At 42.2% G+C, this 14,340-nt stretch overlaps 1 protein-coding gene across 1 annotated transcript in view; it reads right to left on the bottom strand.

The window, feature by feature from the left end:
- Positions 1-13,656: 13,656 nt before the first annotated feature.
- The window catches only part of CPO (carboxypeptidase O), a 30,834-nt gene continuing 30,150 nt past the window's right edge, over positions 13,657-14,340 (bottom strand). The window contains exon 9 of the mRNA XM_081583198.1: positions 13,657-13,919. Coding sequence (XP_081439324.1) covers positions 13,657-13,919 — 263 coding nt within the window. The remainder of the gene's footprint in view (positions 13,920-14,340) is intronic.

The raw sequence follows: 14,340 nt of genomic DNA, 5'->3' as shown, positions 1-14,340 counted from the left end.
TTCAGAAAGCACTGAGGACATAGAAAAACCTCTCTGAGTTTCCATTGAAACTCAAGGCATATGAAAGCCAGCACACACGATTGTGTCTTAGAGGTTCAGAGGATCTTCTGAAACATAGCTTTATTACAGGCGTGATGGGCTAACTAGTGAGATATTTTTCAGAAAGCACTGAGGACATAGAAAAACCTCTCTGAGTTCCATTGAAACTCAAGGCATATGAAAGCCAGCACACATGATTGTGTCTTAGAGGTTCAGAGGATCTTCTGAAACATAGCTTTATTGATTAGAGCTGGCTCGTGGTCAGGCTTGGCCTAGAAGAACAAAATACACTTGGGAAGATATCAGCCTCATCGTAAAGAACAAGAGTGGGGTAATGGATTTGTCTACCAACGGCTTTGCTTTGAAATAAAAAAGGTTGTCAGCATGAAGACAAATAAGAAAATATTCTCATTAACTGAATTAATTGATTTCAGTTAATTAACTGAATTGTTTAAATTCACCTAGCATCCCTCTGAATCCGTAGGTCTTATCTTTTGGAAGACCCTTTGAAAAATGTGAAAATGTCTGTGTGCTTTCCCCGGAAAAATGCAGACACATTTTGCATTCGATTTAAAAAATTTCATCACCACCTGGACAAAGCCAGAGTGATCTTAGAGACACTCAATTTAAAATGCCCTTTGTAGCTTGACTTTGCAAGCCCAGGTTTAAATTGTGGGTTTCCTGGTTATTTGGGGGAGAGATGGAGGCCCTAGATATATTTGCAAATGAGTGGACCCCTGGATTGGCACCTACAAGGAATGGCCAGGTATTCCCTTCTCTTTCACTTCCTGGACTCATATTGAAAGTAGGTTTAAATGCTCATCTTTTGAAAATCCTGGGCTTGTGAAGGTACACATCTGAAGAGCTCTGATAATGCCTTGTTTTTAGCCTGGCTCCAAGAAAACAAAGCTGAATCAAGGGTTCTGCCATGGCACCTATTTAGACACATCCTGTGTCTCTGCGCCTGGAGAGAAACCCTAATGAAAGTGATTTGGGAAAGCAGCTTTCCACTTGGCCGGAGGATGCGACACCACCTCTTCTGACACGGTCATGTCTGTAGTCCTGCAACCCTTCCAGGGGACTGTTGTATATGAAACAAAGGGCAAATTTCATGGCACAAAGGTGAGGTGAATTGTCAGAACTCCATTGAAATTGCAGTAAAATATGGACACACAGGATTTATTCCCGGGATCCAGGCTTCTAACCCAAGGCTTGTGTCCTTGACTTCTTGTTTTTATCTTTATCATCAGTTTCTGCAAGGAAGCCTTCTCTTTCCCTTCCTGGTTTGTTGGCAGACGCTGTGTGGTTACATGGGTAGTTTCTGGTTTGAGTTTCCAAAGAAGTTTCACCCTCCAGCTTCTCTCCTGCCTGGGCCACTTCAGCAGGTCACTGGGAACTCACTTTCATTTCTGCATTTCACTATTTAAACCTCATTTCTCTCCACTTAGCAGATGGAAAAGTGAAGCACACATAGATAAGGATAATGAACATAAACTCCTGGCACTTAGTAATGATAATAACAGATAAATACCAATTGATTCTTGTGTATCAGGCCACTTATTTAGCACTTCATGTGCTTTTTCTCATTTACTCTCCCCAACAACCCTTTAAAAGACACAATTATGAGCCCTTCTTTTCAAATTATTTCAAAAATTCAGACATTGAGAGAAGATTCAGTTAACTGTTATGCAATAATGCTGTATAACAAACAGCTACAAATTCTCCACGTCAGACAGCAGTAAGCACCTCGTTAGACTGTATATCTGGGTTTACTGGAGGTTGGATTTACACTAAGCTGGATTCAGCTGGGGCAATTCTATTACTTGTGTTTTTCATCCCTTTTAGACCAATGCGCTGGCTGAGGCATAGTCTTCTCATAGGGATGGTAGAGATGAACACAGCAAAGTGGAAACATAGGAGGCCACTGAAGTCTTAGGCTCAGAACCAATACAGGGACACCTTTACCTACACAAAATTAGCCAACACACATCACATGGGTGAGCCTAAAGTCCAGAAATGAAAAGGACACTCTGCCCAAGATGGAACTATGGCAAAGTGGATGTAGAAAAGGGTGAAGATACCCTGAGAAAACCATAATTCAAAAAGTAACAGATACCCCAATGTTCATTGCAGCACTATTTACAATGGCCAGGACATGGAAGCAATCTAAATGTCCATCAATAGATCAATGGATAAAGAAGATGTGGTACATAATTACAATGGAATATTACTCTGCCACAAAAAGGAATAAAAGTGGGTCATTTATAGTGATGTGGATAAACCTATAGTATGTCATATAGAGTGAAGTAAGTCAGAAAGAGAAAAACAAATATCATATATTAATATGCATATGTAGAATCTAGGAAAATTGTACTAATGAAACTAGTTGCAGGACAGGAATAGAGACACAGACATAGAGAATGGACATCTGGGCACAGAGATGGGGAGGGGAGGGTGGGATGAACTGGGAGAGTAGCGCTGACATATAGACACTCCCATATGCAAAATAGAGAGCTAGTGGGAAGCTCTATACCACAGGGAGTTCAGCCTGGTGCTTTATGATGACCTAGACAGGAGGCGAAGGGAACGACAGAGGATGAGATGGTTGGACAGCATCACCGACCCAACGGACATGAGTTTGGGTAAACTCCAGGAGCTGGTGATGGACAGGGAGGCCTAGCGTGCTGCAGTCCATGGGGTTGCAAAGAGTCGGACACAACTGAGTGACTGCACTGACTGACTGACTGAGAGGGGCGGGATGGGAGGCGTGGAAGGAGGCTCATGAGGGCCTCATGTATGAGGCTCATGTATACATATAGCTGATTCACTTTATTGTACAGTAGACACTAATGCAACGTTGTAAAGCAATTATATTCCAGCTAAAGAAAGAAAAAGGTGAAGAACTGGAAACAAAACTCGCTAAGGGACAGGGTTGAAATTTGAACCAAGGCAGACTGGCTTTAAAATCTAAGTTCATAACTACTGTGTTATATCAGAAAGGCCACTATTGCTTTCTTAAAAACACAGCTTGTCCCTCACAGACTAGTAGAATTAATGTAGACAAACAAATGAGAATAGGAGTGGAAATATATTAATAAGGAGAAAAAAAATGGAAGAATAAGAAATAGAACAGAGAGGGAGGTTGTAACTATGGTGTTAAATCACAATTACCAATATTTACCAGTTACTGAATACTTGCTTACATTTTATATCATCATTTCAGAGTAAACAGACTCCTGAGCATCTATACTGACATGTGTCAAATGTTTTGAGACTCAGAGTCACTTTTCAGTAATTTGGGAGATGTATCCCATTGTGGTAGCAGCACTCATTTGGACAGGTCAGGGACACCGTACTCTTTTGGAAAGGGTGCTGGCTCAGAAATATGAGGATCCAAGCTCACAAGGAGCAGCAAGAGAGCAATACCAACATCAGGAAATCAGATGAAGACAAATCGGAGGGACAATGCCTTAGAATGACATTTGAGAACCAGTAGGATTGGGATGAAATAAAGGTGATGAATAAAGGGTAGATGACTGAGCACAAATGGAACCTTGCCTATCAGGGAAAGACAATCTAGTTTCTCTAAATTTGTACCTCAACTCAGAGCTAGATTTCTGGTTGTTGTTGTTGTTGTGGTTGAGTCTCTCAGTTGTGTCTGACTCTTCGACCCCATGGATGGCAGCACGCCAAGCTTGCTTCCCTGTCCTTCAGAATCTCCAGAGTTTGCTCAAACTCATAGCCATTGAGTCGATGATGCCGTCAAATCATCTCATTCTCATTATTCAGTCTGCTGGTGGCAACTGCAAATAATCTGACAAGGGAGCGCAATCTATGTCAAGGCCAGGTATCCAAATTCCTGGTCATCTTCAAGGAGGCCCATTCAGTCCGTATCTGGGAATTTGATTGAAACTGTTGGCAAATAGAAGCACTTTCCCTCCAGTGTTGCAGAGAGGGTAAAATGTAGGCCGGGAGCCATAGGTGGTCACTGACACCTATGTGGAAAGAACCTGCTTCAGTCAAACCAACAGAAAAAATGCTGATGCGAAAGTAAAAAATGAAAAATTACTAATTCTGATCACACTTGGAATTGTCAGATCCTTTTCTTCCTGAACTCCCTCTATACATATCTATGATCCAAACCAGTAAATCCCCTTTTATTGGTTTAAAGCCAGACCATTTGGGGTTCCAGTCTCTTGTATCTGAAAAAAATCTTCCTAAGACACCTGTGGTTCCTTGGAAGAAGGCATGCCCCTCAGTCCTAGGGTTTAAGAACTCCATTCCTGCAAGGGCCGGATCCTGAGGATTTCCTCCTGTGACCAGGGAGAGCAGCCAACATCAGATGCTTGGCTTTTTATTTTAAGAGGCAAACATCCAGAGACAACCAGGTGTTTCTTCACCCTTCTCCCCGACTCTGAGAGAGGGTTTGTGCAGGCTTGTCCCCGCCCCCACCACTCTCCTCCTAGCCCCTGACTCCCAACCATACTCCCCCCTCCCCATCCCACCTTGCATAGAACACATACCATTTAAGCAATCAGACCCTTTCCAAGTATTGCTCCAGCTTTAAGGCAAGTAGGGGAAACCTCCCTGGGCCACCTTAGATACTGTCATGGAGCCTGAGGTCGTGGCTCTTCTACTCTTAGCTCTGTGCACCTGGCCCACGTGAGGTGTGTGCTTGCTTTTCTGTATTTTGAACTAGACTCTAAGATCCTTGAGGGAAGAAACTTCTTCTTTTCACGCTTTATCCCCTTTTACTTAAGAAAATAAATCAAGGTACCCTCGATTACCCAGTGGTATCTATATCCCAATGATGAGCCAAGTGCTCTTGATTAGGGTCCTGCAAAGTGTGTTCCCTGGAGCAGCAACAGCAGCATCACCTGGGAACTTGTTAGAAATGCAAGTTCTCAGGCCCCACTTGCTGAATCAGAAACTGAACTGAGCTCAGCAAGCCATGATTAACAACCCTTCCCGATGATTCCACTGCTCTAGTCTCTTGCTATTCAGTGTGTCATAGTCCAAGGACCAATAGTAGCAGCCTCATCTGGGAGATTGTTAAACAAGCAAAATTTGATGCTCTACCGCAGACATGTTGCTGTGCCTGAGAATCTGTGTTTGAAGGTGTTTTCCAGGAAATCTGTAGCTTCAGTCATGTCCAACTCTTTGTGACCCAATGGACTATAGCCCGCCAGGCTCCTCTGTCCATGGGATTCTCCAGGTGAGAATGTTGGAGTGGCTTGCCATACCCTCCTCCAGGGGGTCTGACCAACGCTGGGATTGAACCCACATCTCTTATGTCTTCAGCATTGGCAGGCGGCTTCTTTACAACTAGCACCAGCTGGGAAGCCCCATACTCTAAAGCAGTGCTTCCTATGTTTTTAAGAACATCACTTTACTTAAGGAAAACTCAAGTTCTGATGCCTAAGAATTGGAATTTTTAACAAGCTGCCAGGTGAGACTGATGCTGCTGGCCCATGGACCACACTTCGAGTAGTAAGTGCCTAGAGAGAAAACAGCAAGTTCTTCAAGACTCAGGGAAACTGGGGGCAGGGAGAGCAGAGAAACATCTCCAGACCTACTCACTAACCATCCTCCTCCCAAGATCAGGCAGAGCAAATCTGTTTTTATCTGATTTTACTATCACACTTTATGAAATTTTTGATTTCAACTAATAATTCTGCTGCAAAACAAATCTTCTAGGCAACTGCATTACAGAAAATAGTCAGCCTTTAAAGTGATAGACTTGCAAACCTAATTCTAAATTAAATGTCATAGGGCAAATTAGTGTATGTGCAGGAAGAAGCTGGTGGATTGAAATGAAAGTTGCTTGTTCCTGGAGATTTGGTTTAAAGTTGCAAAGCAAATCTTAAGTTTTAACTAATACTTCAGTGAGACAATTTTGCATTTCCTACTTCCTGTCTGAAACGAAATGGCTCGTCATTTTTCCATACTGCTTCCCTTTGGGCTCCATGGATCTGTAAGTCTGTATTCAGCATTGGTCTGTTATACCTTTCTTGGTAGTAATGGGGTAAAGATGAATTAAGACAAAGTCTCATGATCTTCTAATACCACTGTTTTTCTGTTTGGCCATGCCCAACAATTCCAACCCTCTTTGTTCCACATCCCCATAATCAAAAAGACCCCACACTGAATCTTTCTGAACAATATCTCTGATGTCTATCTATTTGTTTCCATTTTTATGGCCACCAACTCAACTGAAGTCTTATTCAATTATGTATGTGCACCATACACTATTTTCTTAACTGTTTGCCTAATATGTCTCTCCTCCAACTGTCTCATTCTAATCCATCCTTTGAGACTGATCTTCATGTTAGGAAAAACACACTGACTGAAACCGCCCACCCTGGCCAGGCACCATGGTAACCATTTGCATGAGTTATTTTACAAAGGAGGTCCTAGTAAGGAACATGAAACTAACAAGCCACCCCCAAGCATAAGAATCTGGGAAAGGTCAAAAGGAGATGCCATGTATCCTACCATTTCCCAGAATCCTTCTCTCTGCAACCGTTTTGGCTGAGCAGTGTGTATGCCCCACCAGTAAGGACCCTGAGTTAGAGTGATTGGCCAAAGACAATCCAGAAACGAATCCCATCACCATAAAACCTGAGGCTTGAGCCCCTTGGCAGAGCAATTCTCCCGTGTTCCCTTATCTTACTGCTCTCCACCTGGGCACCTTCCCAATAAAATCTCTTGCTTTGTCAGCTCGTGTGTCTCATTGGACAATTCATTTCCGAGTGTTAGACAAGAGCCCACTCTCAGGCACTGAAAGGGGTTCCCCTTCCTGCAACATTTACACAACATGTGTTTAATTATCCTCTTCGTGCAAAAATATGGGGACTCCCTGCAGTCTATAGGGATAATGGCTAAACTCCTATCCAGGGCTCAGGGCCTTCAACAAACTGATTCCAACTTGACTTTCCACCTCACTTTCTCGGGATCTTCCACCTAATCAACCAGATTTTGCTGGTGGTGGGAGGTGGGGTGGGGTAGGGGGGGTTGGGGATTCAACCCCGTGAATATTCCTCTTTGCCTCCTCTGTGTTTCTGTGGTTGCTTCTGTACCATTTCTGTAAGGAGGGAGGGAGGCTTTTTTTTTTTTAATTGGCACCATTTTTAGAGCTGACTTGCACAAATTTTCTTTTTTTAAAGAACAAATTCTCAGAAAAAAACATAATAAGAGCTCCAGAGGAAAGGAACATGCAGGTAGGAAAGGAGTTAATATGTTCACCATTTAAGCTCTTTGGAGCTTTATTTTTTATTAGTATTATTTTAAATGAATGACTCCTTGGAAAGAAATAAAATTCTTTTTTCAGGGGAGCTAAGAAAAGACTATGCAGTCTTGATTATGGCAGAGTGGAAAACTGTTATAAGTGGCTATTATTTTCTCATAAAGTCTTATCATAATACTGGATATTTCAAAATTTACAAGTCCATAAAGGCTAATCTTTTTTTTACTATGCCTTCAATAGAGACCAGACTAGAAATGCATATGTTTTCCTGAAGTGAAATTCTTTTCTGGAACAAGATTCCTCATGTTCCAGAAGGGTTACATCTTCAAAATAGGAAATATTTCTGTCCATATGATGTTGTAATCCCCAGGCATATTCTGAATATTAAATATAGTAATACTTTAAAAAATTTATCTCTAGGTTTTTAAAATTAAAGTATAGTTGATTAACATTTGTTTTCATTTCAGGTATATAACACAGTGATTCAGTTATATATATTTAATATATTATATATATAATACATATGTAATATACATGGGGCTTCCTACGATGTATATATGATACAGAATTTCTTGTTGCTTTAAAGTTGCTTTTGTTCTGTTTCCCACTGACTTCATACTAGCACTTGAAAGGATCTTTACAATCTCCCTAGGGCTTAGAATAATTCAGGGTGTTCAACGAACAGTCGGAGAAGGCGATGGGACCCCACTCCAGTACTCTTGCCTGGAAAATCCCATGGACGGAGGAGCCTGGTAGTCTGCAGTCCATGGGGTCACTAAGAGTCGGACACGACTGAGCGACTTCATTTCCCAGGTGGTGCTAGAGGTAAAGAACCCATCTGATGCAAGAGACCCAGGTTCAATCCCTGGGTCGAGAAGATCCCCTGGAAGAGGGCATGGTAATCCACTCCAGTATTCTTGCCTGAAGAATCCCATGGACGGAGAAGTGTGGCTGCAATCCATAGGGTCACACAGAGTCGGACACAACTGAAGTGACTTAGCACATATGCACACATATAATATGCATAATACATATATATATTATAGATATATATATGCTTTTATTAAAGGCCATTTTAGGAAATTAATAAATTATTATGTTTTGGTAATAATTCCCAAGGAGATTGTCTTATGTTGGGTTCCCTAGAGGTAGATCCAGAAGTGAGGATTCATGTACAAATGGCTTATTTAGGAGGTACCACCAAGAGAAAGTGACACAGGACAAGGAAAGGTGGAAGCCAAGTATGGCTGTAATCTCAGAGAAAGGCTTTGGAGAGTCACGTCAACCACATCCCACAGGAATTCTGGGACACGGGTGATGCTTTGAAGTTTTTCCCAACCCACTGCAAGGGACTGGGTTTCATATTATTGGACCCACGTGCTTCTATTCAGGTAGAAGCTGGGAGTTTCTGGTGGTGGGTAGAACTCACAAATGCATTTAAGCTCTCTGTAGCTGCAGGCAAATCATGTGCAGTAGCCCAAGGACAGACATTGGATTAAGAGTCACAGAGGCACATCAAGGACAGAGAGAGATGCAGGAGAAGGGACCTGACAGGATCTGGAGGAAGCACTGGCTGGGGCCACTAGACAGTACTTTTAACATGGTAGAACCAGGAAGTTCCTATCCCAAGAAATTATTTGATCAATCAAGAATGATTAAGAACAGTGTGACCACATGAAGGATGCAGATGTGTTTTCTTGTACCTGTGTGGCCTTGTAAAAATAAAGACATTTGGGGACTTCCTTGGTGGTCCAGTGGCTAAGACTTTGCACTTCCAACGCAGGGGCCTGGGGTTCAATTCCTGGTCAGGGAACTAGGTCCCACATGTTGCACCAAAGAGTTCGCACGCCCAACAAAAAGACCCCTGCACGCTATAATGAAGATCAAAGATTCTGCATGCTGCAACTAAGACCTGGAGCAGCCAAATAAATAAATAAGTGTAAAAAAAAATAAACAAAGTTTAGTTTTTAAAAACTAAAAGCAGCAGACATTTGATAGAGAAAAAAAAAAGAACAATGTGACCATAGATATGCTACTTACATTCTCTTTTTCTCAGCCTCTTCATCAAATTAACAAAAGTGCCCAACTCAGGATTCTTGTGAGTATTATGCAAAGGAATACACACAAAGGATTCTAATCACTACCTATAGTATCAAATTAATAATTATTAATTTAATTTTTAAAAACTCCTTCGTATTTAATATTGTAATTTTATATTCTTGGACAGTGGGCCTCTCTTAGTGACATAATAATTTTATACCAGATTCAAATTATGTGCAGAAGATAAGAATACTACCAGGCAATATGAAGACTATATTTTTAGTAACGTATCAGGAGCTTGCTAAACTGAATAAGAAAAGGAAGGGAAACAGAGCTTGGCCATACATAATGTAAGCAAAAATATAACTCACTTTGACACTGAGGTAGAAAAAAGAGCTAGAAGCTTGCATACCATCTGAGTTTATCATTTTGTATCATTTTAAACTCTAAATTCACCTATGGGTCAAGAAGATCTCAATCCTTTATAGGAATTGTTATGGGAAAAAAACCATCAACCAAGTGTAATGGAAAGAAAGAAATAGTAAACAAAAAAGCAAAATATTTAAACTTAGGAGTAAGGTGTGTGTGCACACTCAGTCCTGTCTGACTCTTTGTGATCCCATGGACTGTAATCTGCCAGGTTCTCCAGTCTATGGAATTTTCTAGGCAATAATACTGGAGTGGATTATCATTTCCTTCTCCCAGGGGATCTTTCCAAGCCAGGGATCAAACCCATGTCTCCTGCATATTCTGCACTGGCAGGCAGATTCTTTACCACTGTGCCACCCAGGAAGCCCTGGAAACAAAGGAAACAAATGTAAATATGCTGATGTTCATGCTGTTTCCTATGCTGCATGTGATAACTTCCTGTCTCTGACTCAAGGGGTTCGTGTTTTCTAACAATCATGAAACAGCAACAAGCTAACTTCCTAGCTTTAAAATGTGTCTTGTGTGCTCAGTCACATCAGTCATGTCCGACTCCTTGTGACCCTGTTGCAGCAAGGGGGACCCCTTCCAGGGCCCAAAACTGGGCTCTTGTCTAACACTCGGAAATGAGTTGTCCGAGGAGACAAATGTGCTGACAAAGCAAGAGATTTTATTGGGAAAGGGCACCAGGGTGGAGAGCAGTAGGGTAAGGGAACCCAGGAGAACAGCTCTGCCACATGGCTTGCAGTCTCGGATTTTATGGTGATAGGATTAGTTTCCGGGTTGTCTTTAGCCAATCATTCTGACTCAGAGTCCTTCCTGGTGGTGCACACCTTGTTCAACCAAGATGGATGCCAGAGAGGATTCTGGGAGGTGGTTGGACATGTGGTGCCTCCTTTGGACCTTTCTGGAACTCTTCCTGTTGGTGGTGGCTTATTAGTTCTGTGTTCCTTAGCAGGACCTCCTGTCGTAAAACAACTCATGCAAATGGTTACTATGGTGCCTGGACAGGGTGAGCGGTTTCAGTCAGCGTGCTTCCCCTAACAACCCTAAGGACTGTAGTCGACCAGGCTTTTCTGTCTGTGGGATTCTCCAGGAAAGAATACTGGAGTGAGTTGCCTTGCCTTCCTCCAGGAGATCTTCCTGACCCAGGGATTGAGCCCGTGCCTTTCCTGCATCTCCTGCATTGCAGGTGGATTCTTTACCCACTGAGGCACTTGGGAAGCCCTAGCTTTAAAGTAGGGTAAAATAAAATTTCAGACCCAACAAAGCCTTAGTACAAGATACTTTCAAAATTGCATTAGTTGCATCAGTTGTGAAGTTTTCCTAAACTACTACCATTTAAGACCAGAAAGTTGAAAACATCCTTGAGAAAGATCAGTGTGGTCATTCATCACTGTTCTAGTCTTGCTTTTAGTATCCTTTCATACAGAGTAAAGCACTTTCAGAAGTAAAAAGCATATCATGGCCCTCGGTCTCCCATACCCTCAGAGAGATGTGAAGCCCCTGCGAAAGCTACAATTGTATCTGAAACTTTTGGAAAGATCCCCATGGGAGGTTTCAGGCAAGCTGATAGCTTGTATTTCCATCCATTCCCTACCAGCTTTATTTGGCCATGGACTCAATCTTCAGACATGAATTGAGCTTTGTAGCTCCTATAGTACTCAGAGGTCCAAATTGTTAACAGACAGCCTTAGAAACTAAAACACGGGCTGAATGAAAGCTAATAAACTGAGTCTCTAGCCTCAGCGCCTCAGCTCTTTCCTAGGATATGGCATTGGTGACCATACTAGTTTTCTTCCTTCGCAGGCTGACCATTGATGAAACCCAACCATTTGCTCCCCGACAATGCCACAATTGTGGAGCTGGCATTTTTATGTAAATAGCTGTTCTCTGATTCATTAAGTCCCGCTGCCCCTGACATTTTCCTTTCTGACCCTTATCAGCCACACACTGGCAAAACACAAAAAAATACGAAGGACAAAGAAAGGCAATAAAAGAGTTACAACCAAGAAGTGTATTGTGACTGTGATCAACAAGGAAATTCAGAAATGGGTGACTGAACACCCAAGGATGCCTTGTCAGTCGGTCACAGCAACAACATTTGTTCAAAGCCTGACAAGTGCTTAGCATCATTTCAAGGTGTCACATAGAGATACATAGGAAATGACAGTCATAGATGCTACCTGAAGAGCACGTAAAGTGTCATGGACAAGATGGCACAATTAAACGGCTGTGTACCTGGAAACATACAATCTGGCCCTTACTTACCTCTCTACTTACTCTTTATTTCTTTCCTAGAATCCCAGGGATGGAGGAGCCCGGTGGGCTGCCGTCTATGGGGTCGCACAGAGTTGGACATGACTGATGCGACTTAGCAGCAGCAGCAGCAACCGCCCCTATTACAAGCTGCTATGGTTAGTTTATATATTTGTGTTCTTGATTATAATAGCTCCCCAGAAAGAAGCTTTGCCTGGTAAGCAACACTATCCATTCCAGTCAATCTCACCCATTGGAACAGAAATTCTACGAGAACAGGGACCATGTCTACTTTATTCACCATTGTAAACCCAGAGCCTAGCAAAATGTACCTCGTAGATACTCAAAACAATTTTTTTTGAATAAGTAAAACATTAAATAAATAAGTAAAATGAGCAACAGCTATAGAGAAATTATATAACTTTATCTTCTGACTGCTGCTACTGACACAGTTACACAAAATTAAGAGTAAACTTGGGTCAAAGGCACAAGCAAAATTTTCAAAGAATTTAGATAGGAAAAAACTTTCTAGACCCTGAGACAGCTGCCTTGAAACAGACCACAGATCAGTTTCTGTGAGCACAGGCAAGATCAGAACTTCCTAGATGACCTATAGATGTGTGAGCCACTGAACTGTAGAGTGGTACCTGGTAAAAAATCTGCCTGCAATGCAGGAGACCTGGGTTCGATCCCTGGGTTGGGAAGATCCCCTGGAGAAGGGAAAGGCTGCCCACTCCAGTATTCTGGCCTGGAGAATTCCATGGACCATACAGTCCATGGGGTTGCAAAGGGTGGGACACGACTGAGTGACTTTCACTTGTAGCATTACTGTACCAATAACTAACATTATATTCTTTTAAAGTAATAAAAATTAATTACAGCAGAACAAACATGAAAACACAGAGATGATTCATCTTTATTGAAAGTCAGTTCAGTTCAGTTCAGTCGCTCAGTCATGTCCGACTCTTTGCGACCCTGTAAATTTCAGCACTCCAGGCCTCTCTGTCCATCACCAACTCCCGGAGTCTACCCAAACCCAAGCCCATCGAGTTGGTGATGCCATCCAACCATCTCATCCTCTGTCAGCCCCTTCTCCTCCTGCCCCCAATCCTACCCAGCATCAGAGTCTTTTCCAATGAGTCAGCTCTTCGCATGAGGTGGCCAAAGTATTGGTTTCAGCTTCAACATCAGTCCTTCCAATGAACACCCAGGATTGATCTCGTTTAGGATGGATTGACTGGATCTCCTTGCAGTTCAAGGGACTCTCAAGAGTCTTCTCCAACACCACAGTTCACAAGCATCAATTCTGCGGCGCTCAGCTTTCTTCACCGTCCAACTCTCACATCCGTACATGACCACTGGAAAAACCATAGCCTTGACTAGATGGACCTTTGTTGAGAAAGTAATGTCTCTGCTTTTTAATATGCTATTTAGGTTGGTCATAACTTTCCTTCCAAGGAGTAAGCGTCTTTTAATTTCAGGGCTGCAAGTATTGAAAGTATTATTATTATTGATTTCAATTATTATTGAAAGTATTATTGAAAGTATTTCTAGTTAAATTATTTGATTTCTCCGTAGTTGCAAAAGCACCTTTTGGGCAGCCATATCCATGTCACTGGGGCTGAGCAGGCCTGGGTAGGATGCACTTAGAGAAGAGACATGAAGGACATCAGCAGGCTCAGCACCAGAGCAGTAGATTTTGCCTTTCTGGCACTGTTTGTGTACCAGTATTTCTCATATACATCATCCAGGACTGAAAGCACAGCCTCCGTGGTTTCCTCACAGGTGGCCTGAATCTGAGTTTCTGGCAGGACAAATCCATAGGTACCACTGTCCCTCAGTTCAAATGTGTATGAAAAGGGGATCCCAATGTCCCGAGCCCAGTCTCTTGAGGATCCTGATGTAGCATCTACAAATAAAACATGGAGGCAGAGTTAGAAGTTACGCTGGGAAAAGATAGATTCCTATAGCCATTTAAGGGACTAAAGGTTCAGCCTAGCAAAATCAACTCTTTCATATTAGGATCTATGGAGAGCTGCCTTCTTCTTCCTCTCTTTGATATTTTCGGCTTCTGTCGCCACTCACCATCCCCACAATACCTGGCATTATGCTTGGTACATAGCAGAGGTTTGGTTAAAATTTCTCAGCTGAATCAAACACAAGACAATCTGATACTGGATGGTAAGAGTCAACTGACATATCAAGGACAGAAACAAAATGATCTATAGGAAAAATATTAAGAAAATACCATCTTGCTTGTTCTTCAGTGGTTGGAGGGGGTGGTAGCTGGGGATTGGGAAACAATGCACTGTTCTTTCAACTAAATTCTT

The sequence above is a fragment of the Giraffa tippelskirchi genome, chromosome 3, assembly GCF_054371585.1.
Source record: "Giraffa tippelskirchi isolate mGirTip1 chromosome 3, T2T-mGirTip1v1.2.pri, whole genome shotgun sequence".
NCBI classification, from domain to species: domain Eukaryota; kingdom Metazoa; phylum Chordata; class Mammalia; order Artiodactyla; family Giraffidae; genus Giraffa; species Giraffa tippelskirchi.
Note: the sequence above shows the minus strand (reverse complement) of the source record. Positions and strands in the feature narration are given on the sequence as shown.